Source organism: Platalea leucorodia (genome assembly GCF_965183815.1).
Source record: "Platalea leucorodia genome assembly, chromosome: 8".
NCBI lineage: Eukaryota > Metazoa > Chordata > Aves > Pelecaniformes > Threskiornithidae > Platalea > Platalea leucorodia.
The window spans coordinates 27,859,550-27,885,878 of record NC_138830.1 but is presented as its reverse complement, the minus strand read 5'-3'; the positions used below and the strand labels follow the sequence as shown (position 1 = coordinate 27,885,878).

Sequence of the window (26,329 nt, the reverse complement as noted above, 5' to 3'; positions counted from 1 at the left end):
ATGGTCCCAGAGACCTTGGTGAAAGGCTAATGGAAGCCAATGTGGCCTTTATTAAAGGCCATGCATTCTTAGAGTCATTCATCTACTTTGCTTCAGGCTGTTTGCAGCTTTTTATAATCCAGAGAGCTGGGAAATCATGAAAGTGCTTTTCTCTACTGCTCTTTGCCTTATCTTTAGAGTCCTGGAAAATGAAAGTCAGAAATTCACAACACGATCAAAATGTTTTGCTCCATTAGAATTAAAGGTAATGTTTTGTTCAGTCTGGGGAGGAAAAAAAGCAAGTCTGAAAAAAATTAATGAGTAGTTAAAATAGAGCTGTTAAAATGGCAACACACAGACAGTCTGTGTATAAATATAGGCTAGCTCCTCAGCAGTGTTCTTATATGGTAGATCTGAGTGAAGGAAAAATATCAGCCTACTCTTACTCTGTACAAGCCTGTGTGTTGGTTGTTACAATTTGGTGCCATATGTTTGGTAGTAGACAAGGCTGCATGTTACATGGAAATTATAAAGACTCTCACCTTTTTTTCTGTTACAGGGACCTGCCTTACCAGTGTGAGAGGGGAATCTCACAAGCATACTGTGGATTTTTTGTCTGTACATGCTACTTGATTATCTATCTTTTACTGACCCACCCAAAAAAAGAGAAGGGTCAAACAAAAATCATTGTCTTGTCACTTCTGCCTAAGAACTGGCTGAATTTTATGACACCTGCTGGAGAAGCTACCTGGACCATTAGAAATGGAGCAGCTGATACTGCATCTCTGATCATCAAAGCTTTCTGCATGGAGTACAAAAATCAAGTTGCCTTAAGTTAAACCATATGCAAGTTGCACTAATTTTAAGTGTACTGCTAATACCACTCTGGACTTCACTAGGGCTTTCCAAGGCAGTAGTTTCTCATGTAGTTTGAATGTTTTCAACTGACATTTGAATGTTTTTGGTTTTTGTTTTTTTTGTTTGTTTGTTTTTTTTATTAAATCTGGTGTGGCTGTGAAAAGTGTGTGTGGGGTGAACTTTTTCCTGTTAAGTTCATGGTGAATTTTAAAACCTCACTTCCAAGTGTGATCCGTGCTATGGCAGCAACCTACAGGCTTATGGTCACTTCTGTGAACTGCTACAGCAGCGTGGTGATAGACCAGCACTTTCAGCACACTGTGCATTACTGCACAGGGACTTGCCAAGTGTTTAAGCAAGGAGTTACATGCATAGTTGCCCACCACAGTGTCTGCGCAGAACTCAGTGTCCAAGATGCCAACCTAGACCATAAAATTTCTGTTCCTGAAAATGGACTGGCCTTGCCTGGAAATGAGGACTATCAGCAAATTCTTCCAAATAATCCAAGAATCAAAAAGGGCTCTTCAGTGCAAGCCTCCAGCAGTTTAAAAGACATTACTGGTGAGGCGATAAACCTTGCCAGTGGTAAAATAAAGGAATTCTCCTTTGAGAAGCTCAAAAACTCTTCCAGTCATGTGGCCTACAGAAAGGGAAGGAAAGTTCGATCAGAATCATTCAGCAGACGATCATTTGATTTTGACTTGATTTATGGGCACTTCAACAATGATGAGAACTGCCCTCCGTGTGGCTTTTTGCAGAGTCCCACACCTGTGGAGAAATGGCAGGAGAACAATGATGCTCCAGAAATCACCATGAATCCCATGGTTCCCTTCTCTCCTCATTCCTTCTCTGAAGAAAACTTCATTACCCAGATTTTGGAAAAACACAAGCTAGATGGTTCTTCTGGTGGAGATATTAAGGTGTGCTTAGACATCTTGCTCAAGTGCTCAGAGGATCTGAAAAAGTGCACAGACATAATAAAACATTGCATCAAAAAGAAGTCTGCAGACAGTGTTAGTGGAGGGAACAGCAATGATCCCCTGGCCAATTCAGAAATGATATATATGAATCTGATGACAAGATTTTCTACATACCTGAAAAAGCTACCCTTTGAGCTCAAGCCACCGGGACACAAGGAAGCTAGTGACTTGGCAGAACTAGTTAACTGTTTTCATGGCTTGCAGCAAACTCCCTTTCCCCCAGTATTTGGAGATGAGCAGCCACCTAGGTATGAAGATATTATTCAGCTGCCATCTTCAAGTGCCGTTCCTCTCAGACTACCAGGTGATCAGTGTGAGGTGACAAGCACCTCTCAGTCCATCCAAACAAATACTGTGAGCTTTACCTCAAACTCCCTTCACAGTGTCCCACAGGAGAACAGTGTGAGAGCTGTGAAAGATGCTTGTGCTCTACCTCAGTTACCAGCCACAAGCCCTTCTGACTGCATGTCTTCCACTGAGGCGCTGTACATTGAGGAGGAGTCTGATGGGGAAAGAATGTTAGGAAAAATAAAGAAGGCAGAACAGAAAGGGGGCTGGGAGAGATTAGAGCGCAGCTACCAGCTAGTTGGTTGTTCAGATCTAACTACCGATGCTAAAGCAGAATGTGCCAGAGTGGGAGATGTAGAGCTCTCCCATGCTTCTGAGAAAATTACTCCTTTAAAACTAGCATCAGATTCTGTATTGCATGGTTCCCAAGCTGGTGTCTCCAAAGGAGAACAGATGTGCAGTAAGATAGACAAGGATGAGATAGATAAACTGCTGCTGGACTTGGAGACCTTCTCACAGAAAATGGAGAGTACTTTGAGGGAACCCTGTCTAAAGGAGAATGAACCTGCCCATTTGCAGGTGTTTGGCTGGCAGGGTAGGCAGGTACTACCTCTGGCTCTTGAACCCAAAAGTAAACCCGTTGACCCCACTTCCCCTTTGTCAAAAATCATGGAAACCAATGGTCATAAAATGGAAGAGGATGACAAAGCCCTCTTGCTGCGTATCCTGGAAAGCATTGAGGACTTTGCCCAGGAACTGGTGGAATTCCAGACAGGCAAGGGAAGTTTGTCCAAGGAGAGGGAAGTAATGCAGATTCTTCAGGAAACTTTAACAACTCCTTCACAGTCCCTCCTTGCAGGGCAAAAAAGCTGTGCTGGGGCTGCTTCCAGAGACTCTGTTCCAGCTTCAATTCAGCAGGCTCCAGAAGTGATTAAGGTAAGAGAACCAAACTTTTGATGGGATGGTGAATAAAACAAACATGGGAAAACGTGGAGGAAAAAAAAAATTACATATGCTAAGTGATTCTTTGTGCTTTGGATGCTGCAGTGGGGAATAAGATGCTCAACCTGGCAGAAATGTAGCATTTATTTAAATACAAACAAAAAAAAAAAAAAGGAAACTAAAACACCTAAGCAAACAAAATATGCCCTGACGTGCCATTTCACCTTTGAGCTTGTTCCTTTCCTGCTGGTGCTCCTGTAGGCAGTTTGTTTGTGGTTTAAATGGGTCCTATATAATAGAGGGTAGGAACAATTTTTCAGCTAACTACTTAATTCCTGGGAGCAGGTATTGGACTACCTCTCACCAGTTCAGTGAGAACTGAATGCTCCCCCTCTCCCTTTCCCATCTCCAAGCAGACTCCAACAGCCTTTGTTGTCCTCCTCATCACTAGTTCCTAAAGAGAGAGATCCTTTATGGCACAAAGGTCAGAATCTAGGAAGATTTAATTTTCTTTTCCCTGTCCCCAGTGCATAGTGTCATTGTGGAGTCTGCATTCCTCGTATCTCTCAAACAAGGAGTACGTTTTCCCAGGAAAAAGGGTTTTCATGGGAGCCTGCTTTAGAGGGAAGCCAAGACTGTCTGTCCAGCCCTCAGTGCTTTTCATTTGATAACAAGTTTCAAGACAACTTGGTGCCAAACTTCCAAGTGTGCAGAAAGTATAGAGAGGGCTTCAATTTCCAAAATCCACCTTGCACGTAGGCACTTAAAAAGTGCCTAGATTATAAGTGAGCTTTCACAGCTCCTTCCAGCTGGAGCATGATGTGCATGTCTTCAAAACTGTCCATTTTCCTGAAAATACAGGTATTTGGTGCAATTCTGAAAGAGGGTGGGTGGGGTGTGTCTGACCCTGAATGACAGTGCTGAGATCTTTTTAGACTAAGCTCTCCAAGTGTTTCTGATGTTTCTCTGGGCATCTTTGCTTACAGAAAATGGTGAGCGTAACCTTGTCTGATATCTCCAGCAAGGGAAAGAGTCTTTTTCCTCAAAGAGTGTAGAATTAAGCAGCTCCAAAAGCTCTAAAGTGATCTCTTATAATAGCTATTCTTGCCTTGCATATTAATATACAAAATTTTCTAACTTGTGAACTTCAAACAAAAATGTGCTTGATAAAGTATGACACTGACTTTGTGGCAGTTTTTCTACAATACTTGAAAACTGGATCCATGTACACTGTCAAATAGCTTATCGTTCTGGTCCCTTACCAGCTTCTGTTTCCCTAATCACCCACCTAGCCTGTGTCTTAGTTTGCTCCCAGCCTGCCTTCTATGGACATATAACAGGTACCCACACTACAAGAGCTTTTCTCTTCCATGCAGCAGCACAACCCTTGCTTTGTGTAGATGCCTAGAACCAAAGATCATGAGACAGAGTAACTGTCTTGGGGACCCAGAGGAGCCGGAGGGGGCCTGGGCTGGGCACTGCGCAGTGTGGATGCAGCTGGGACCCTTCAGAGGGAGTTGGCCCTTAGCAGAGTGGACACAACTGCTGGTTCTACACTTACTCTGAGGTTTGCTGTCATTTGTGGTGTTGATGTGGCCACGCACTTGTCTGTGGACACAAGGCCCTCTCTAGGTATAGCATCTAGGGAATACATTCATGTTCCTGGATAACTCTGGATCTGGCTGGAGCTCCATGTGGATTCTGGTTCAGTATCGCACATGTGCCTGAATGAATAATATGTAAAGTATTTGTTGTATTTTCTTAGGGCTCATAAAACTGTTATCAAATAGTTATGCACACGCACAAAAACCCCAGAGATCTGATACCAATGAAAACACAGTGCAGCTTTCATTTATGAAGATTGTGACAGTTTTAATATCCCTCAAATCCTAAGCAATTTAAAAGGAAAGGGAGAGCCACTTCAGACTAGGCTGTTCACTGGCTCATTTGGCCTATCTGTGTTGAAATCTGTGCTAACTTATCTCAGCAACAGACTTTTCCGTTTATCATAAAACCAATTATGATTCTCCACAGAGAACAATAGAATTACTTGCCTCTTCATTTTCAAAACCAAAATATTTAGAAACCAGGACATGAATACTCAAGTCCATCAGTTTTACAGAGCACATAGTGAGTGCATCATGCTTCTTTGAGGCAGGCCAGGAAGCATTGCATACTTTCAGGCTGTCTGACATTTCCCATTCTGAGATCCGGTTTTCCATTCCTTATCTCTAAACTACTCCAACTACTTGTTTTAAAATTTCCTGTTCTGTGTGCCTGTCTTAAGCTGATTTTTTAATATGTTGTTTTTGAAAGAAATAGTTTAGTGAAAACAGTTCAGTTGTCTGATAGAGGCTAGCAAAAACCACAAATATTTATATTTTTGTCTCTAGATAGGAGGGCAAGAAGGAGTGAAGCCTGGGTGGACTGTCAGGTGTGAGGGAAATGGGGAAAACTACAACCAGTGAGTAGTGAAGAAGGTGGAGATTTTCTGACCTGACCTGAGTGCTGAGTGTCAGGTTTGGGGGTTTTTTTGGTTGGTTGGGGTTTTTTCTGGAAGGTAAAAGGTGCTACCTTTTGAGTAAAATGTTACCTTATGCAAAGTCCTTGGAAAAGTCAGTGGTGGGTGTTTTTGACCTTAACCTCTGTGCTCTTGGTGTACCACCTGTACAGGATGACAGAGTATTTAAATTCAGTTAACACTTGCAGAATACTCGGTAGTCTAGTGAAAGTACCCTAGAAAAGTCTGTAAGAAACTTACTCATTCTGTTTTCAGAATCAAATTTGAGTAGTGCAAGGCTCTGCTCCAAGTCCTGCTCATGCGTTTTATTTTAAGAGCTGTTGGATAAAGTTTGTGAATAATTTTTGGAGCAGAGACCGGGACCAGGGTTTAACAGAAAGAGAGGCCTCTCTTTTCTCCTTCCTAAGTTGGGTATCTCTTCTCAAAAGGATTACTCATGGTGTAGTGAGCTAGAAAGAGCAGTCCTGCTTCCCATTTCTCTCTCCCCCATGCCTCTACTTCCTATTGCATGGTTTTGAATCTTTCTATGATGCTTGTATACTAGATAAATTTTTTAGTGATGTTTGTTTTCTGCTAGATTAGTAAATGGAGTTGCTCACACTGAGGTCAAATGGGTGGTACAACTATCTCTGGACAGGGACTGTGAATCTGGGAGCAGAGGGTTTACAGAGTTGAGGAATAATCTTGGACCACCTTGTCTAACCACACTGTATCTCAGACGGTAGAGCCCTGAGTCAAGTATCCAGAGGCCGTTCCCTGCTGCCACGTGTTTCCTCTGGGCTGTCTCTGTCTAGTCTGGCATCTATCTAATCCTGCCTCACCTGAATGACTGATGGGGTGGGGATGGCTGGGAGTCTCAGAAGTGTTCCTAATTTACTGTGATCTAAAACATTGTCCTGAGGCCACACACCTTGCTTTTATGTATCGAAATGCCTATGTTGCATGCTTAAACAGGTGGCCCAAAGATGGCTGAGTGGAATTAAGATTGTTTCGTAATCATATATAAAGTTAAGGTTGACCTAGCAACTTCATAATTCTGCCCCTTCAAAATGCTACTTCATAATTCTGTGTGCTGCTTCATTTTGCAAATTTAATGATACGCTTATGAAGGATCTTGTGTGGGGCAATTAACCGTATCAAATGTCTTCTATAACATCATAGTGACTTAACTTTGTCATGAAATAATCACATTTTCTCAAAATGCATCCAAAATATAATAGAAAACTTTTTTCTGGAAAATCAGCTTTCATCTACATATATTAGAAATTGTTTTGATCAGATATTGATAATATCTGTCAATTAAGCTATACACACAATCTGCACTCTTTTCAGACATCAGTTGTTCATTATTTCTAAACCCAAATAGTAAAAAAGGGCTTTTTTTTTTTTTTTCTGCTTGGTAATAGTTATTGGAATAAATGAAAATAGTAAGTGAATCTTAAAATATCTGAGAGTCAAAGATGACACAGGAAAAAAATTAGATCAGATTAAACTAAAGAGTTAAGAGAACTGATACCAAATGCTCAGGGACGTGTTCATGGTATGGGGGCACCTTTTGTAATCAGGGCAGATACAGTCTCTGCTTGTGTGAAGTTGATATATCTTGAAGGAGACATCTGAAGGTAGGTGAAACAAAGCTTAGTGATAAGTGTTGAGTTTTTCAGCCTCATTAACTCTGAAGCCAAGAAAAAGTCACACTGTTGCTGGAGAGGTTTAATCTGTTTTGAAAACAGTTGAAGCTGGTGCCCTTCTCAGCTATACAGAGTGCATTGAATTGTTACAGCCAGGCTTTGGGGTACAGCTAAGTCCTGTGATGATTAAATCATCCAAATCTTTTAGGACTAAGCCTCCAGCTTTAGGCACAGGTGAGATTCTTTCTGTGTTCTAATGGCTAACCGAGGCAACCTGACACCTCTTTAGATTTGATATCTCTCACCTTCATGCTTTAAACTGGGTCGCTTATAGCAAAGAGGAATTTCTAAATTCGAGTGCAGTTTGTTCAGTTGATCTGTAGGCTGTTGATAACAGATTTTTCTGCTGTGGATTTTGTCCAATTGACTTTGAAATTGTTGATATAAGATTCTCTTGCTGTCAATTTCTGATAGTACTGTACATTTATGTTTTTATTTATATCCACCTTGTGTGTTTTGAGGATAGGAAGTATCACCCTAGGAACCTGCTATGTTGTAAAAAATTAGAATTCAGACACAGTAAGCCTTGTCTCCAAATTACTTGTATTTTTCCAGGTTATCAGTGCAAAAAAACCCAAACTTCTGGGATCTTTTGTGACTGGTTGATTTGTGAATGAAAAATGTGTGGGTTTGTTTTTTTTTAAGAAATAGCTAGTGATTGTTAGATCCGTATGTCTCTTCCATGCATACATCTTTTAAAGCCCAGTGTAGCTGGTCTGGAGGCAGCTGTAGGTATGAGAGGTTCTTTGGACTACATTTCCTCTGCAGTCTGTAAACAAGGTGACAGTCGGTAAGCAGAATGAGAGTTCAATGGAAGATGAGGTAACTACACTTGCCACAGATGATTTAAAATAAATCACCTTCTGACATGCTGCTACAGGAGATGTGCAGGACTCTCAGTACAGTGGAGCCTTGTGGGCTCTTTAGGTATTGCCTTAATCTTTAGAAAAAATTGTCAGAGTCAGAAAAACAAAATTTATTCCAAAACTTTTGCATATAGATCTGTGTATCACTTAGTAGCGATTCCAGTTAAAACATTCCTGCCCACCTTTTTCTTTTCTGGAGCTCCTTTTCTCATTGCCATCCTCATCCTACCACTCTGTTAGGCTTCATATTTATTTGCAAGGCATGTGTCAAAGTGGGCTGATGACATTGTAATGACCTTGTGATTCTTCGGACTTGTAGCTGTGAATATACACCTGGACTTCAGAGCTTTTTCAGTTCCCAGGTTGCTTAGTTTAGACATAGCTACAGTGACCTAAAAGAACCAAATTCTTGTTCAAATCTTTCATAAAGAACTGGATTCCACAGCCCAGGTTGTGGGACCATGGCCTGGTGATTGAGAAGCAACAGGAGAGGAGAAAATCTTGGGGGTTTTGATAAAGATTTGTGAAGACATTTAAAAAATTCCTTTTGTGAATGTCAGCTGGGGGTCTCTCTCCTTTAGCAAATAGCCTATTTAACTGTACAAGAGCAAATGTATGATGGTAAGGGCATCCTTTTGGATAGGCTTTCTGTGTCTATCTGTAGTCCAGTTATATTAAGTGATGCTGTATGTGACGTAACCTTGCGCCTTCCAGCGGAAACCAGGAAGACAGGGATATCAGAGGCACGTGTGGTCCAATAAAAGCTTTCTGTTGGTGAGGCTCAATGATAAAGCTTGATAAAAGCAAGCCCTACTAGCTAGAAATTGGATGTTTTTCTGTGTTGCTAAGCTTACAAAGTAAACAGGCAAAGTAGCTAGGACTTTTAAAGCCAAGTAGGGAAAGCGGGCCATGGGACTAGGTGTTTGTTCATCTTGTGGAGCAAGAACTGGATTTAGGCCTTTGTTCAGCACTGTTGTTGTGATAGGAGAGGGAGAATATGCTTTTAACAAGCCTAAACAAAGTCTGAGCAAGAGTTTGAAGTCTACTTGCTCAAGGTCACACAGAGAAAGAGTAGACTATTGTCCACTGAGAATTGCTTTGCCTTTGCCTTGTGAGAGTTATGGGAAAAGTGAATAAAGAGTGATGCATTTTGGTGTGTTCATGAAACAGTTTTCTTAAGAACTGCTTTAGAATGCCTAGCTTATTATCCAACATTATCCTTATGTGCTTGCTTGGTGTTAAAGAAACTAGATGATTTGCTTTTTCCAAGCAAGAAGGAAAAATTGATGGGTTTTGAAAATTACAGCCTTTGGTCTGGAGTGGGAACTAATGCTGATCTTCTGCTTCATCACCTCAGAGGCAGGGACCTCAAACCACTAGCATCATATGCACACGGGCCTTGGCTGAGAGCATGTGGTTTAACTCTGGCTGAGTCTGACCGCAAATTTGTACCTCAGGTTTCAGCACTGAAGCACATAAAGTAAGAACTATTGGGGAAGATGGTATATTTAGCCACTTCTGCAGTGCATCTAATTTTAGCACTCTTGGTAGTGGTGGTGGGTGCTTCCTTTCCCATATTACCCCTGGCCTATTACAAGCCAAGGACAGATTGTCTGTCATGTAGCCAGCAGGGAAATAGATTCTGTTGTAGATCATGTTTCTCAATTAAAGTATTACAAGAAGGCGGTGGTACTGGTGGTACTGAAAGATACTTTGAATATCAGTTTAAAAAGGGAGGTCTGGCTTCGGGAGTAAGATAAAATCTCTAGATGTTGTCCTTGTGAAGAGAGAGAAGACATAGTATGTTGAAGCCATTTGCCATTTCTTGCCTGTAAAAATCAAAACCAAGAAAGCAACGTACTGGTATTGACGTGATCTCCTACAGAGTCCCTGTGCCCCTTCTGGAAAGGGCAATATCTGCTTAGGAGCTGACCAGGATGATGATCAAGGAGAGTTCTCTGCGGAGGGACCCAGACTTAGGAGGGGAGCTAGCTTTCCTTGCGAAGGGCTGTGATTTTGTTCTTCCATCTCGATTCAAGAGGAGGCTGAAGTCATTCCAGCAGGCCCAGGTTTGAACACTTGGTGTTTCTTTTTCTTTTTCTGTTGCTTTGTATTTTTTTTATTGGATCAGAGAATCAAACTGTGTCCCCTCTAGGCGTGTCTATTTGCAGAAAGTTATTTGCAGCTAGATACCAGCAGGTTTAAAAATAAACCTTCCAGGCTTAGATTGCAGAGTTAAAATGTCTTTGTAAACAAGGGGAAAAAATTAACAGCAAGGGCAGTGATTTACTAGGGAGAGGTAGTGTAAGACTATTAAATCTTTTCTCTGTTTTTTGTAAGAAAAACCCTGTCTGTGTATGTGATTGGTCTGAATGTTTCTTGTTGCATGTGGAACAACCACAACATTCTGCTGTATTTAGTGGGTTGTGCTATCTACTGTACAAACTTGTGCATAGACCAGCCTACCTGACTTTGGCATTTGTGATTTTACCATCACAAGGTGCTTCTCCGTGCTGTTTCCTCCTGTCTCTGGGCTGTGGCTGAAGGAGATAATAGAATCATTTAGGTTGGAAAAGACCCTTAAGATCATGGGGATGTAGCCAAAGAAATGGTAATTGTGCCACAGCTATATTTCTTGGTAAATCCCAGCTGCTGTGCTCACTTTCTGGGACAACTGGCAAAGGATTGGAGTAATTCATGCTAGGACACCAAATGGGCATGTAGCCACCCCAGATTTACAGGGGTCGCAATATGCCAAAATCAGCCCATCTTGAGATTCATCTATATTTAAATAATCAGTGACCCACTGAGGAAGTTAAAAAGTTGAAATTATGAGCGGTGCAGCTGTTTCCTAAGAAACAGCTATTCAAATCACTCCAGAATATATTGTAGCGCATCTTGTTTTCATGATTTCTGGTGACAGGTTAAAGTACATATATGATGTTAATCTCTGGAACACGTTTTTTCAGTCCCTAGAGGAGAATTGCATGAAGTAATGATGTGTAGTAATAGCTTGGCGGGGACCACGAGCAATTTAGAAGAGACTAACAAGAACCATGCAGCACAGCTAAGTTCACTCTCCAGAGTTAAGTCTGATCACCTAAGGACATAGTCAGGTTTGCAGGGAGAGATAAGATCTCCGAGTAGACCAACTGGAAAAATTGACAAGCCTTTGGTACATGAGCCCTCTGCTTGGTCTGAAGCAGGATGAGCGACCTTCGCTGCTAAATGCATCGAGAATAACTGCTCTGGGGCTGCAGATCCGAGGCAAGTGAACTAATGCAGTGGGCAGTTGCAGCTGAAAAAAGATAGTCTTACTTCCTCTTCTCTTTCTTCCAGTACTTGTTCCCTTTTGCTGCCTCCTCACTGTGTGTCACCCCAGTCTTGCGCTGGGCCCCACGGGCCTTTCTGTCAGCTGGCTTAACTCATAACACGGTACAATATCATCCAGCAACAAAGCGAAGTCCATTTTCTGCCTTTCCAAGTGGGTTAAATCCATTCACAGAGGGGTCTGGCAAGCTCTGGAGCTGGCACTTGGTACGCAGTGACAATGTACATTTGGGAGTGCAGGACAGAGATGGGAGTTTTCCCACTTGGCAGCAGCGAGATGTTAATTTTTGAGCCTTGTGGGGCTATACTTTGTGGCTTGGGTGTGTCAGTGTGAGATGACCTGAGAGTAGAGGTAATTGGACTCACTAAGTACAGAAGAAGTGCTAGCAGGAGGAAAGGTAATGAGGCAGTGAGAGGGAGCAGAGAGATGAATGATAAGTAGTTAGTGGAACACGTAGATGTTGGCCAGAAAGGCAAGGGAGGAGAAGGTTTTTTGTAAAACCCGTATCTCTCTTAAGAGCTGTAAATTTCAGTTCTCATGCTCATCTTTTGCAGGACTGTTTATGGAAGGATCAGAGACCCTCCCATAGCAGCGTTGGCAGGAAGGTCTCTAATCCAACATCTCATTTGTAGGAAGACTGTTCACAACACTAGGTCACGTCAGAGCTGTCTTTCTCCGAGTCTTGAAAACTCCCCAAGGATAAGGATTCCTCCCATGCCCTTCTGGTGACCTCTTGCAGGCTGCGCTACCCTCAGTTAAATTCATCCTCCTACTGTCCAGCCTAACCCTCCCAGGCTGCAGTTTATGGCTGTTGCCCCTTTTGCACCATGTACCACTTGGCTGGTTTGGCTCCACCATCTCTGTAACTGCGCTTCAAATAGCTGTAGGCTGTGATTAGCCCATCCCTTGGCTTCCTCTTTGCCTGGCTAAACAGGTCCAACCCCTCAGTCTCTCCTGCCACATGCTTCTGATCCCAGCTATCTGATTTGCTTTCTGCAGATCTCTGTCTGGTCTCTCCCCATCCCTTTTGAAGTGAAGGCCCAAAACTGGTCACAGTAATCCAGATGCAGCCTCACTAGAGTCAGGTAGAGGAGATAACTTCCCATGTTCTTCTGGCCCTACTCCTAATGCAGTCTGGTACACCATTTGCCGTGTAATTAGACAAGGCTGCAGGCTCCTGTTCAGCCTGGTGCACACCATCTCCCCCACATCCTTTTCAGCAGGGCTGTTGCTCAGCCAGTGGATTCCCAGCCTGAACCAATGCTTGGGGTTGCTGTGTGCAGGTGGAGAATTTGGCACCTTTTCTCATGGAAGTAGTTGAATGGTTTGTCAAGGTGTCTCACACCTAAGGTTCTGCCTTTCATCATGCCAGCCTTCCCCCTAGGTAAGTGTCATCTGCAAATCAGGACAGATGAGAATTGCAATGGGGGTTCTGTGAGGAGTGGGGGTTTATGCCCACCGTTGTCCTTCTGTCTGAGTTAATTTGGATGCACGCTGGTTGTCTTCTCCATGGAGTTTTCAGGGAAGCATTTGGAGTGTGGGCTGAAGTATATCAGTTGCGGGAAGGGCATGTGTAAGATATATAAGCACATTTGTCAGTGGAGGCATGCGAAGTCTGTGTTTTCAAAACTTAACTGGATAAGGCCGTGAGGAACTTGATCTAGCCTTAGAGTTAGCCCTGCGTCCCTTCCCACCTAAGTCCTTTTGTGATTCTGTGTTACTTAGATAAAGCTTGTTTTCATTTGTGTTTTGCTGCGATTGGACTTTGCTTCTGCTGGTGAGTTTACGATTTATAGTAGAAAAGATTCTCTCCAGAAATGCATTTTCTCATAGCCTCTCCTCTTTGTGCTGTTGGGAGCCATGTGCAGATGAACATTTGCTGTTCTTACTCCCCTTCAAAATGGGTAAAAAAGAGGCAGCAGAAAGACACAATGATGGGAAAGGGCTTCAGGGAAGGAAAGGAAGAGAAAGTCTTGCGTGAAAGATACAAATCAGCTCTGGAGAGCCGATGATCTTTGAGAATGGCTTGTGTCCAGTTACCATCAGACTTCAGTAAGACAGAAACTGTAAAAAATGGAAGGAGACATTAAGTCAGCACTGTGGACTGCGAGAAACCAGGCTGAGTCACTGTACCCTAGAAAAGAGGATTACAGAATCTCATTTGGAAAAAAACAAGAAACTGGTAAATTTATTATCTAGGCTCCTGTTGGAGACTGGGGCCAGGATGAAGGAGTAGAAAATATTTGAGCATTTGACGTGATACTGCTTCCTTCCGTGGAGTTTTCTGCTGGGACTGGGAAGTCCCTGAGAGACAGGCCTGGATGGCAGAGGTTTCGTCTCTATGCTTTGTTTGTATAGCTACAGTGAGACTGTAGTTCTGTCTGGTTTATTTATAATGCAGATGTCACTATTTTAGTCTGTCCATAAATAAATTGTATGACTGGCAAAAGGTGATGTAGTGGATAGACAGATTTTAGTTAAGATAAATTACACTACACTGTAGAGCAGTTTTTAAAAATGGGCTTAAATCTCACCTTCTTCTTTAGCAAAAAAAAGAAAAAAAAAAAAAGGTTGGTCTATTAGCTATTGGTAACAAAGCTCAAAGATTTATTATAGTATTTGTAGTTTCTTTTCTTAGTTGTCCTTTCTGAAAATGTATGTCCCTGTTGGAGAAATGTGTTCCACTAAGCAAACAGCATTTAAGGTTAACTTTTTGCAATAAGAAACTGTTTTCTCCAAGGAATTCCCCCAGAATTTCCCCTCATATAAATTTATTTTTTCACAAATAGTTGTAACTGACTCCCTGCTGTCTCCATAGTGGTTGGTATCTGGTTATACCCATCCCAGAGTGTTAACTTGCAAGATTGTTCTAGGGAAAAGGATCCTCAAGAGCCAGTTGCTGCTTGTTTCCTCTTTGTGTTGTAGACAGCTCATTTCTTACAGTAGAAAGAAGGCGACAAAGTTCAAAAATTGTACTTCTATTCCTGAAGAAGAATCTTCTGAAAAGAAGCCATCCATGAGCGATACTTTCACCTTGTTTGCCTTGGACTGAGAAGGAGTTAGTGATTCAGTCTTACCGGGAAGGTCAGCTGCAAATCTATGTCTGAAGTGGCTCCCTACTTTGAAGCTTAGCAGCATTCCCCATATTTCTCCTGTAGATGTCTAACCTTCTGGCTTGTGGTTGTAGATCAGGAAATTAACGTAGATTCTGGGGTCCTGACTTATGGCTTATGTGGTACCAAGCGTTGCTGACTCTGGTGGTACCTGGAGGAAAATGAGTTGCTCTGCTTTTCAGAAGGTAGAGGCCAGGGCAAAGCGGATGAGTTGCGTTACAGGATGATCAGCTCGAGCCTTGTGCCATATCGGGATGTATGTGGTATGCAGAAGAGGAGGAAAATGGCACACTGCCGTTGTGGTGATCTACTTTGGGGATGCCTCTTTGTCTTCCAAGAAAAAGAAAAAATCCAATTTTATCATTCTCTTGTACTGTAAGGGAAGGGATATATTATTAAAGTGAAGAGTCAGTGTCCTTTGAGACAACAATATGTTGGTTTGCTTCCTTTTGGTTTGTGGACCTTTTTGCTAAATTTGGGTCATTTCTTCTAGTTCCTCACAGTCCTGACAGCTACGAGTGTATGTGTGCATTGAAGAGATTAATGAGCAATAAACCTGTTTCCGAGAAGTGGGTTTTCAAGACAAACTGATGTTAAGTCCTATTATAGAAGTCAAATGGCTGGAATTGGCACCTCATTATCTGTTCCAGCTTTGCATTGTTTGTATGAATATGGTGTTGTGAGAGACCAGCAGGGATTTTCCCTCTGCTGGAATCCAGAGAGTGAAAACTACTGAGTAGAGTTGGGTCGTGGCTGGAAAAGTCACGAGCTAGGCAGGGCAGATACGGTGGGAGGCAGGTTGTAGAAGCAGAAGTGGTGATGTGCGCGAGGAGTCCTCCAAGCCAAATTACTAGCTTGACTTATGCACGATTCACTAACTCGCTATTTCCCAATCAGTTGGAGGCTTCTTGAGAAGGCCTGTCTCAGGGAGCTCTATTCCCCCATCTTGCTTAGCCTCCCTTACTGAAGCAGGCAGCCATTGGGGGGGGGTGGATCTTCATCTACCTCTAACATGCAGCAGTGGCTGCTCTGTGCTCGCTTCCCAGACATATTCGGCCTGTCTGGGTTTTGCTTTTGTTACTCTACTGAGTAAAGAGAAAAAGGAGGCCGGGAGAAGTGTTGTCTTCTATTCACCCAGTGAGCTGTCGCTCCTAAAGTGAGTAACCAACTTTCCCCCCAGCTTAGCCCCTGCTGCCATTTCAGGTCCCCTACCTGCAGTGTCATACTGTGGGACAGAGTAACCTGGGTTGAAGCTTACTCTGTCCCATAGCCCCCTTCAGCCCCAGTAACATTTTGAGCCTCAGACCCTTTGACCCTCTTTCCTGGCCTACTTTGAGCTCCAGCATCATTCAGGATCAGACACAAAGATGTGCGGTATGTGGGAGAGTAGGAAAAGTCAAGGAAGGGAAGAAGAACAGATGGTGGTAATCAGGCTTGTTCTCCAAAGGTTGAGAGCTATGTTGAGGACCATACTGACTCTGAATACTAGTACTGATACACTCGAAAAACCTGAAGGCTGAAAGTGATTTTCAGCTGTTCCTGTGTTGCAAGATGTGGGAGAGGAGGACTTTGACCTGGAGCTTGGGTTCATTTGTGTGTTCTGTGCAGAGCAGTTACAGTACAAAAGTATGCTTGGGCTGGCATGTATGTGCAAGCACATGTATTCCTGCTTCTGAAATGGGACAGCATTTGGAAGCAGGAAGAGGTCCTCCCCATTTAAAGAAGAGCAGTGAAGAGGAGGAAAGTCCTTCCTTCTCTTATTTTACAGGTCTCTGAAGAATGGGTTATAAAGTATTCTAAAATGCAGAAAAAACAGGGCTGAAGGAAGCTTTTACAATTCTCACTTCTTCACCTTCTGGAGAGCAAGCCAATGGCAAGTTGGGGTATTCAGTATGTGTTAAGAAAAAAGCTCTAAGTTTCTGGAAAATAATAAGGCAAAGAGTTTAGTTCATCATATACATTCTTCTGTATTTAGTGAACTCAGACTTGGCTACTTTATCCTAAACCCATTTTGGTTTGGAATATTGGAATAGTTAGAATAAACAAACTGAAAGTTGCAGCTGTATTTACTTGACTGTTGCCTTATTAGCCTCTTATCACATATGTTGTTATATTAATAACAACTCTTGCATTCAAACCATTGTGCAATAGGCAAGCCTATCGCCTTTTCACAAGAAAGTGTATGTTCATGGGGGAGTAGGGAATTTGTCATCCCTCGGCATTCCAACAACTGAATTCTGCTGCTTATACTGTAACTACTTTTCAAAGTTTAAAAAATATTCCCTCCCATGTCAGAAAATTACCTATTGTAGGATCTTGTTATGTACTTAAATACAAATGCCGGCTTTTATGAAAAGTATTGATGTATAGCTAGAACTAGAAGATTGCAGAGGTCCGTTAGAAAGGTGATCTAGTGGGGAGCACCATATCAGCTATATGTTTATTACAGACAGGAGAGGAGTGATAGGGTGGTAGAGCTAATGAAAAAAGAGGTGGCAGGCACGGGAGAAAAGACCACCTTCAAACAGGCATGCAGAAGGCTTAGTTTAAATTCCCAGTTTTCTCCTTGTTTTTCAGCAAAAGATGTAGGTGCTGATTGAGTGAAAACTTTGGGTGCTTTGCCTGCAAAAGGACTCTTCCAACTGGAGTTGTAAGCAGACCTTTTGCATTTTGCGCTAACCCGGCATGCTGTATCATGTGGGTACCCAATGACAAACTGCTGGCTGCTCATAATTCCTAGTGTAAAAATTGTTTTGCCAGTACGTAGTACCTCAAACAAAATCAGGTCTTGCACTGCTCAAGTTGGGCATAGAATAAAAGGCTTCCTGATATTCAGAAGACAGTCTTGCAAATCTTTTCTTAATTTATCTGTGAAGCGATACTTTGGCAAAACTAATTATGTTGTTCCCAAGAGATAGAAAATGTCGATGTTAGGAATGTAAGTTTGCTCATACATGAGGCAAGACGTTTGTGTGGGTGGGTGTTGTAGTTCTAAGGGGAAATACAGAAGACCAGATTTTGATACTTTGCTGTCCGTGGGGCAAAATGACAACACAGTGACCAGCATGAGAAGAAATAGCATTGTCCTTGTTCTGTGGTATTGCTGAATTGCAGTGTGTTCTCTTGTGGTTCAATAGTATGTCATAATCCACAGCTACATACATAAAATGCACAGGAACTACATAAAAGCAGGATGGGATGTATCCTAAATTTGCAATGTCTGATATTGCAGAATTTTTTTAATTGGCTACTTAAGACATGCATTTTTATCCCTGTTCTATAGTTGTTATATATGTTATTGTTGGTGTTTTTAATTTTTTTCTTGCTCACTGGGAGCGCAAACTATTTTCTCTTGCTCATTATGCCATGTTGTTAAAAGAGCATTTGTTGTTATTCGATATATTTTCAGGTTCAAAGTAAACAAGAGAAGAAACCTGGAACTTCATCCCCAGTCCCTTTGAACTCCGCGGTTAGCCCTTGCACTCTTCTGCCTGTGAATAAAGCCACCAGCAGTACCCCTTTGTCGATAAACATTCCACGTTTCTACTTCCCTAAAGGACTTCCGAATGTCTGCACTAATCATGAAGAAATCATTGCCAGGATTGAAGAAGCCTTTACAGAGTTTGAAGATGAGAAAGCAAACATCTGTGAAATGGGGAAAATTGCTAAGGTAACTATTCTCTAGGTTTTTAATTTTTTGGAGAGAGAGACTGAATCTAAAAATAATAAAGTATCTCACAGCTGTTCTCACTTATAGTGAAAAAAGAACTAATATTCTCTTGCTCTAAATGTTTTTGTTTAGATTAAGAAAATAGTAAACAAAAATGAGTTTGGTTTGCTATTTGTCACATCTGACGTGTGTGCTTTTTCTTGCTTTGATTTGCAAATGGTTCTTTCACATTTCTTACCAGATACAAATTGCATTTTTGTTTTTCTGTTCATCCATAGTTATGCTCAGAAGATAGCAGAAGCTTAGTCTGCCTCTCTGGCTTCAGGTAGTGCCAACTACCTTCTTTGTGGTTAGCTGTCCCACTAATCTGGACGTGATCTATGTATACTGTTGCAGCATTGCTTGGAATGCAGTTTCCAACCTACGCCTCCTTGGACACAGAACAGGGAAATGCTTAGTCAACCCTCAGCCACTGAGATGCATATGTTCAATATCCATAATGCAGGTGTCAGCAGACTTGGAGTTGTTACAGTCTGCTAATGAGTTCCTGGCTTCAGGGAACAAAACACAGCACTTGTGTGGGAGCACGATGCAGATGGGTGGTTCTATTTTCCTCTCCTTCAACCATGGTTTTCAGTAATGCTGATCTAAAACTAGCAGTTGTCAGACGCATCTCATATGTTCAGTTTGCCCTGAATGCATCTTTGGCACTGTAGATTGAGCAATGATGTTCTGTCCAAGAGGAGCACTTGTTTTCCAAGAAGGAAGATTTTTCTGAAAGGAGAGGCTAGGTTGGTTTTTTGTTTGTTTGCTTTTAGAGGAATTGAGTGGTGTTATTTGTAAACTGTCTCTGAAAACATAAACAGAAAAACTTCTTTTCTTGGCCAAAAAAAGGTTTGAAACTGATTTTATGACAAGACAGACAACTGTGTGTGGCCTGTCATGTTCAAACTGGGAAAAGCAGAAGGGTGGTGTAGAAGAGACCTCTGCCTTTCTGTCTGGTCTCTGCATCTGTCTCTACATGGATTTGCTCCATGCCATTTAGCTGTTGTAAGGCTTGCTTCTGTTCCATAGGATTATTGATAATGGTACCAGTTTTGGGGCTCTGAAATAAATGTGAAAGAACTAGCTACACAAAGAAAGCAGCAAAAAGTAAATGTCATTCTTTCCTCAGAATAGCTAAACACCTGTAGAAATACAGTTGCCTGACGCAGGGATGGCTAAATCCAAAAGCAGTTCTTATGCTGATTGGGGTTCCCAAAGAAACATGCAGGCCCAGACAAAAAGTTCAGAATGGACTTGCAGGATAGTCTTGCTTAATAGAAGAGGTAAAAGAGGCTTTGTGGGGAAAGCAGAAGTGATACCTTCAAAATATTCCTCCTTCCATTTGGTATGATATCGTTCTTACCTGTGCCTGGCCTGAATCAGCTGCACTCCCTCCAAGGCCTGTGTTTTGCCAAAGGTTCTGATACCTTGGCTGGAGTCATGAAGGTGGCTGGAAAGATCTTTGCGGTAAAGGGGAGCTTTCTTGAAGGTGTCAGCAGCTGAATGTTTAAAGCCATTTTCAAACCTGCTTTTCTGATGCACTAGTGTGTACATGAGTGTTTCTGAGGCATGAGTGTACAAAATGCTTGAGCTTTCATTGACTACCATTCTGAAAGCTAGCAGCCTCTGCAGAGGCTAGTTAAAAAGTTGTGTTCAGGGAGTCCTTTTGCTGGAATCATCCCCTTTCCATTTGTGCTTTCATTTTTTGCTATCCTGCCATGCTCTAGCAGTGTTGGGAAAATGGACTGTTCCGGGTGGAAGGCACTGCACTGAAAACAATTCCCATCCTGTAGTTTTACCTCCAGGCATTTAATCATTAATTGTCTATAATTAGAACTGAAGTTCCCTTGCTGTCAATGAGAAGAAGTCAGTCCATGTAGAGAATGGGTCATACTTTTCTAAGGTAGGTCAGTGAGGCAGCTGGTTTGAGTGACCTTCTAGAAGGAGGTGCTTGTCTCTCTCCACTTCACTTTGCTGGGAATCTTGCTGAACAGCTCAGTCAAAGACAGAGCTTAAGAGCTTGATAGTCTCTGATCCTTTTCCTAGCCTGACAGGACGTATTTCTCAGCTATTTAAAAAGGCATATGACAAAGTAGAAAGTTATTGTTGGCTTCTGAACCTTGGCATACAGTAAATAGCTTTTTGACTAACCTGTGTGTCATTACCACTTTATTTCCCTTATGTAAAAGTCTCGATGGTGAATTCTATGTGTAAACAAGTAGGCTCTTCTTGTGACTGCTTTTGTATTCCTCTTTGTTGTGGTGTTTCATTACAGATATGTGGCTGCCCACTCTACTGGAAAGCACCTATGTTCAATGCATCAGGAGGAGAAAGGACAGGATGTGTGTCTGTACACTCATTTGTATCTATGTGGAGAAAGTGAGTATAGCAAATGTAAAATTCTCTTTCTGGAAAAAGAGAACAGTCTGCCATAGAAGCCTCTCTTCCCCCCCCCCCCCACCAGCCTTTTCAGATCATTGTCCCTTATTTAGAAGAAAATAAATGGCTTAAAAATCTGCATCAGCTTAAGTTTTCTTCCCCAAAACTATGTGAACGTTTGTTTCCATGCTGCATCAACAAACTTGGAAGCAATTGTATAGATGATTCTATGTTTTGGTCCGGTTGGCATATAAAATATATTAACACACTCACTAGAAATATGTCAGCCTTTCATGAGATAGCTGATAGATGTGTCAGTGGATTTTGGATATATTTATCTGAGGCCTTATTGCTGTCACACTAGTGTGCTAAGTGAGTGCCATTTGAAAATGGGGAGAGGAGGCATGTGATAATGTTATAGGACAGGAAGAAGGAACGTTAAATAAAGAAGCATCATACAAGTGGATACTCTGGGAGCTTTAACAGTTATTACCTTCCCTAAGCATGCTCTGCAATACATCTGTGGGATTTGACAGTTACTTCTACGTATCACTGTCAAGGCTTCTTTTTGAAATTGAGAGCTCTGGATATGTTGTGTTTGGAGTCACAGGTGTGAGATAGAACAGACTTGCTCTCTTGTCTAATCTTTTTCCCTCCAGGGTGATTCAGGCGTTAGTCTACTTTGTGAAACACCTGAACAATGTCTCCATCTCATATCCAGAGAGAGTTCTAATTTTTGGCTTAATGGTTGCTCTTCAGATTCTTAAAGTGCCCTTTAACCCTGAGTTCCCAAAGTATTTCCTGCGATGATATTGTCCAAGCAGCTTCTAGTTACCCTGGCAAAATTGCAAAAATGTTAGGGGTGACTGTGATCAGTAAGTTTTTCTTGACACAGACAACATTTTTTCCTTCCTTAGGTTCCTCCAATTACTCCTAATTAATCCCTCATGTATGATACCACATATTTTCAGTCCTCTGACTTTCACATCCTTCAGATATTTGCAGACTGTGGTCATGCCTGTCTTCTGTATTCTTTTAACCACGCCATTTCCAAGCCAAATTTTGTATGGTTTTCTCACTTTAATTGCTCTTTTAGAAAGATTTTTTTTTTCTCTCTTCCCCTCTGACAGTTGCAAATTTTTTTCTAGAAACATGATAGACGGAAATAAGTGTAGTGCTCCTGGTAAAGTTAGACTACAGCTATCTGAACACAGCTGTAATTTTAAAACAGTTCTCTTTAATTGCTGAAGCCTATTTTCAAGCATCTTAGTAGCTGACCTGACTTTTCAAAATGCTACATGCTCACTGATCTCATTTGAAGTCAATAGGAATTGCTGGGTATAGAATACTTCTGAAAGATCTTTTAGTTTGTTGCTAAAACATGGCTTTAGGATTCATCTTTATGTGCCTGATTATGTTTTTAAAAAGCTAACACATTCATACCTCTTCTCTACAGCTGATTTAGAATGTATCTGTTAATTGACAGTTAGCATGATATGAATGTGCAGCTAACAGGGTTGCTTGTCAGCCACTAAATCTTTCTTTGCCCCTTGCCAGAAGATTGACTTAAAAAACATTTTTTTTTTTTGTTTGTTTGTTTGTAAAGTCTGCTTTTGGTAAAGAGTGATGAGGCCAGAAGTAGTGGCAAGCCAGTTACAGGGTGATCTCTGCAGGAAAACTACAGGTGTTTCAGTACTATGTTTTAATGTAAGTTCATACACTTTCAGGAGAGGAGGGGGGTGAATATTTACTCATAGCAAATAATTAACAGTGCATTTGCATTTTCATAGTTACTAAAGAATACAGGGTAATTTTCTGAGCAATTTATTGTTTCCCTTATACTATTTGAACAACTTAGTGTTTGATATATCTGAATGCTCTCTTCTGTTACAGGTATCCAGAAGTGATTTGGTAAATGTCATGGAGTTTCCGTTTTCATGAGTATTTCTGTTTGGAGTGAATTAAGTAATTGTGATACCTTTGACCAGCATAGTATTTCGTATTAGAAGAAAGCAGAGACAAGAATCGGTGTCATAGTTGCAAACTGTTAACCTAAGGAATGAGTTGACATGCTTCTCTAAATACTGAATCCTACTGATTCTTTCATTAGGCTATTCTCCATGACTTCAGTGCACAGCAGCCACCTGTGCCATAATTAACAAGGGATGCTCTTTTCTCCCTTCTGGGGAGTGATTTTTCTGGTTGAAAATTTAGTTGCTGTAGTTTGGTAATATCCTCATATATCGAAATACAGTAAAGGATTAACTTGGAGAGCATGTCTGTTATGGCATCCCATTAGGTTGATCCTATTGACTTCAAATGGGATTCGTGAGCATGCAGCATTTTGAAAAGTCAGGTTACTTACTAAGATGCTGTGGAATCAAAGAAAGAACAGTCTTCAGTAAGAAACCTTGTTTACCACAGCAATATAAACATGGAAAAAGCTCCACTGGGTGGTAGTACCGTGGTGCTGCTGAAAGGTATTGAAGAAAATGGGTGCTCAGTAGCCTGAGGTCAATTTTGCACATTTCACGATGTAGATGTATTGCGTAACATGTGATAAGGCACTTCATAATCCATCTGTAGTTTGTGATTGTCCTGTGAGGTACAACGTGGTTGGAGTAACTCTTCCTCTCTCTCGTAGAATCCTATGTAACTGCCATGATGATGCATCCAGATTCACATACCTTTTAGCGAAGCCTAGCTGTGACTACCTAGAACAGGAGGACTTCATACCGCTGCTTCAGGTACCTGCAACAGCTCAGCAGTGGATGGATGGGGAGAGCGTACTATGTTTATTTTGTAACTTCTTTATTTTCATGTCTTTAAATGTTTCCCAAGGGCATGCAGACCTTTCGTTTGAACGGCACCTGGGTGGGGTTTATTTTGGAGTGCAATAGAAATAAGCATTTTGAGTGGACTATTTAGCATAAGTGCTAACCAGCTACATATCTTGCTAAAGTCACTGAGGATTGTCAAAACTCTTAGTCTCTTGTCAGGATTCGTATTTATCAGTGCCTGGTAACCAGGCTGAAATTTGCCCCATCTCTCTAGGTGGTTATTGGGAAAAATGCATGGTGCTGTTGATACTCAAGCACAACATAAAGGATTATTAGAAAAGTTGTAAAAGTTGCTCGACAAGACAATTATAATTGAATGTGTCTAGCAAGACTACCAGATACAATATCATGTGGAAATCTCTGCAAAAAAAATTTGCAGTTCCAATTGTTCCGTATATGCCTCTAAACCTGCTAGTGCACAAGTCTCACTGCTGATTTATTTTTTTCCCAATATTCAGGCTAAATCTGTGCATCCTGATTTAATTTCTTTCTTTTCCTTTTATTCACATGTGATATTTTTAACAAAGCAAAGTATCATTCTTTAATTATTTGTGGCTGTTTAGGCAGATTCTGGATAGGTTTAGGGTTTCTTTATAGTGTCTCTATAAATAGGGTCCATCTGCTCTTCTGATCATCTGTTGATACTTTTTCTGAGCTTTTCTACATATCCCTAGATTTCTTACACTGTGTTGCCCTCTGTGCAAAACCTCTGTGGAGATGCTGCTTTGGGGAAAGATTTTGTGTCTGCACTGGATGTTTCTGTGTCTCAAACAAAACTGGGACTGTGATGGGTAAATTTTCTCATGTTCCTTTTCATCTTTTCTCCACTGGGCACACTGCCTTTGCTGATTGATTGCAGCTGTGCTTTTTAGCTATTGGTGCAATCAAAGGCATGTACAATCTTGTTTGTCAGTCAACCAGAGACTAGCAATATTACACCATATTACACCATCATATTAGACATCAAATTAGACTGGCCTAAATTTGGTCATGTCACACCCCTAAGGGCATTCTATCCCCTTGCCATGTCATGGTATAAACAAAGCAAAACTTTGAACACTTTTTTTTTTAAAGGGTAGAGGAGTCAGACATGTAGAAATTACACAGACATTGATTCATACAGGATCTGAGCAATTTCTCCACGATTTTGGTCACACATTTCTTGGCAGATCTGGCATCATGAGCCAGTCTTTGGCTTGCAAAAAGCTGATCTTGAGAAAGAGGCATCTCCACAGGTGGTTCAAGTAATTTTTAGAAAAGCACCGATCATATCTGTGTGCATTCTGAGGCTCACAAGAGCTTTCATTGTTGTGGAGGACATAAAAGGCAACTTTCTCAACCTTTCAAGGAATGTTTATTTCTGACACCCAGCTCTGATAAATGTAATATCCTCAATGAATGGAGGAAAAAAAGATCTTGGAGAGAAGATAGTTGCATGGTCAGCTAACTAATTTTTTGTCTCATTCAATGAAAATGAGTTTTCATCTACTCACTAACTCTCTTCCTTTGTTTTTCTGTCCTTAAGTAAATCAAAATGGCCCAACAGGTGCGTATTGCCCAGAAAATGTATTCTACTTATACTTCTAGAAGGTTCACTTTATAGATAAAAAGATGTCATTTCAGTTTTATTGTTAATGCTGCAAATACGGTTTCAAAAGTAAGCAAAAGTATTGGTTTGTAAACCCAGTAACTTCTAAACATTAAAAGGAGAAGAAAATCTATTTTATTTTATCTGGTCTTATCTTGCAGGATGTGGTGGAAACGCATCCTGGCCTGACGTTCCTGAAGGATGCTCCTGAGTTCCATTCCCGGTATATTACAACGGTAGGCTGGCTCCTTTGATCTCCTGTGACACTGCTGTACCAACCCTCTCTTTGTGATTTGTCACTGTTCCCATCAGCAAATCCTTCAGTTATTTCAAAAAATAGGTGTTTTTAATACTACTGGCAATGAGTTATTTTAAGAACTACTTCCAAAGGAAAAATGAATCTGCCTATGTGTACAAGAGGTTATTCAAAAGGTTAATAATGATTCTTTCTGGTCTTAAGCAAATCTATAAACACAACTTTTTTGGCATTCAATCCTGATGAAGGAAAATGAGAGGTTCTTGTTTGGTCTTTGAGAGCTGCTAAGTTACCCCTAATTCTGCTGGGCTACTGAGACATGGAAGGCTGTATGTTTGAAGATTTCTGTCACTTAGACATGGAGAATCTGTGATTGTTCCATGGTACAAAGCATCCATTGCACACAGGGGTCTACCGTCCAACTCCCCTGCTTCTCACTCTTGCCAGAAAGCCTATCTAGTCTTTCCGAGTCTCTGAGCTTTTGTGACTACTATTTTTTGTGGGGTTTTGTTCTGTAGCTTTGTTCCAGCTTTGCAGTCAGCAGTTAGACTGGTGCTTTACCTGAATAAGTTTGTACTTTTTTTTTAAGCCTTTAGTGTGTTTCATGTTGGGTATGAATCTGGATAAAAGGTATAACTGTTAGGATGTTTTATCTCTGCAGCAGTAACAAGTTCAGACAGACCTGATGATGGGAGTTGTATCGCAACAGGGCCCAAGGGCTTAAAGTTTCTCCTATTTGCTTGTCAGGGTCTGCATGGGGGCCAGCTGCATCACATACTGGCAGCTGGGAGATTACTGGCAGACACAAGCTTGTTCCTTTCCTGTAAGGAACGGATGGCAGAAAGACATTGTTGCTCTGGGCAAACCCTGAAGTGTCACACTAACATTATATGAAAATGTGTAACAAGAACCAATTTTAAATGTTTAGATGCACTTGAACATTAAAGTGAACATCAGTGTATTGTCAATATATTTAGTTCCC

General features: G+C 41.3%; 1 protein-coding gene across 1 annotated transcript in view; it reads left to right on the top strand.

Moving 5' to 3' along the window:
- Positions 1 to 1,034: 1,034 nt before the first annotated feature.
- PPP2R3A (protein phosphatase 2 regulatory subunit B''alpha) overlaps positions 1,035 to 26,329 on the top strand; it is a gene marked incomplete at both ends in the record, with an annotated part of 42,814 nt that continues 17,519 nt past the window's right edge. The window contains 5 exons of the mRNA XM_082318981.1: positions 1,035 to 3,041; positions 17,979 to 18,239; positions 20,560 to 20,663; positions 23,308 to 23,410; positions 25,253 to 25,327. Of these exons, the coding sequence (XP_082175107.1) occupies positions 1,035 to 3,041; positions 17,979 to 18,239; positions 20,560 to 20,663; positions 23,308 to 23,410; positions 25,253 to 25,327 (2,550 nt within the window). The remainder of the gene's footprint in view (positions 3,042 to 17,978; positions 18,240 to 20,559; positions 20,664 to 23,307; positions 23,411 to 25,252; positions 25,328 to 26,329) is intronic.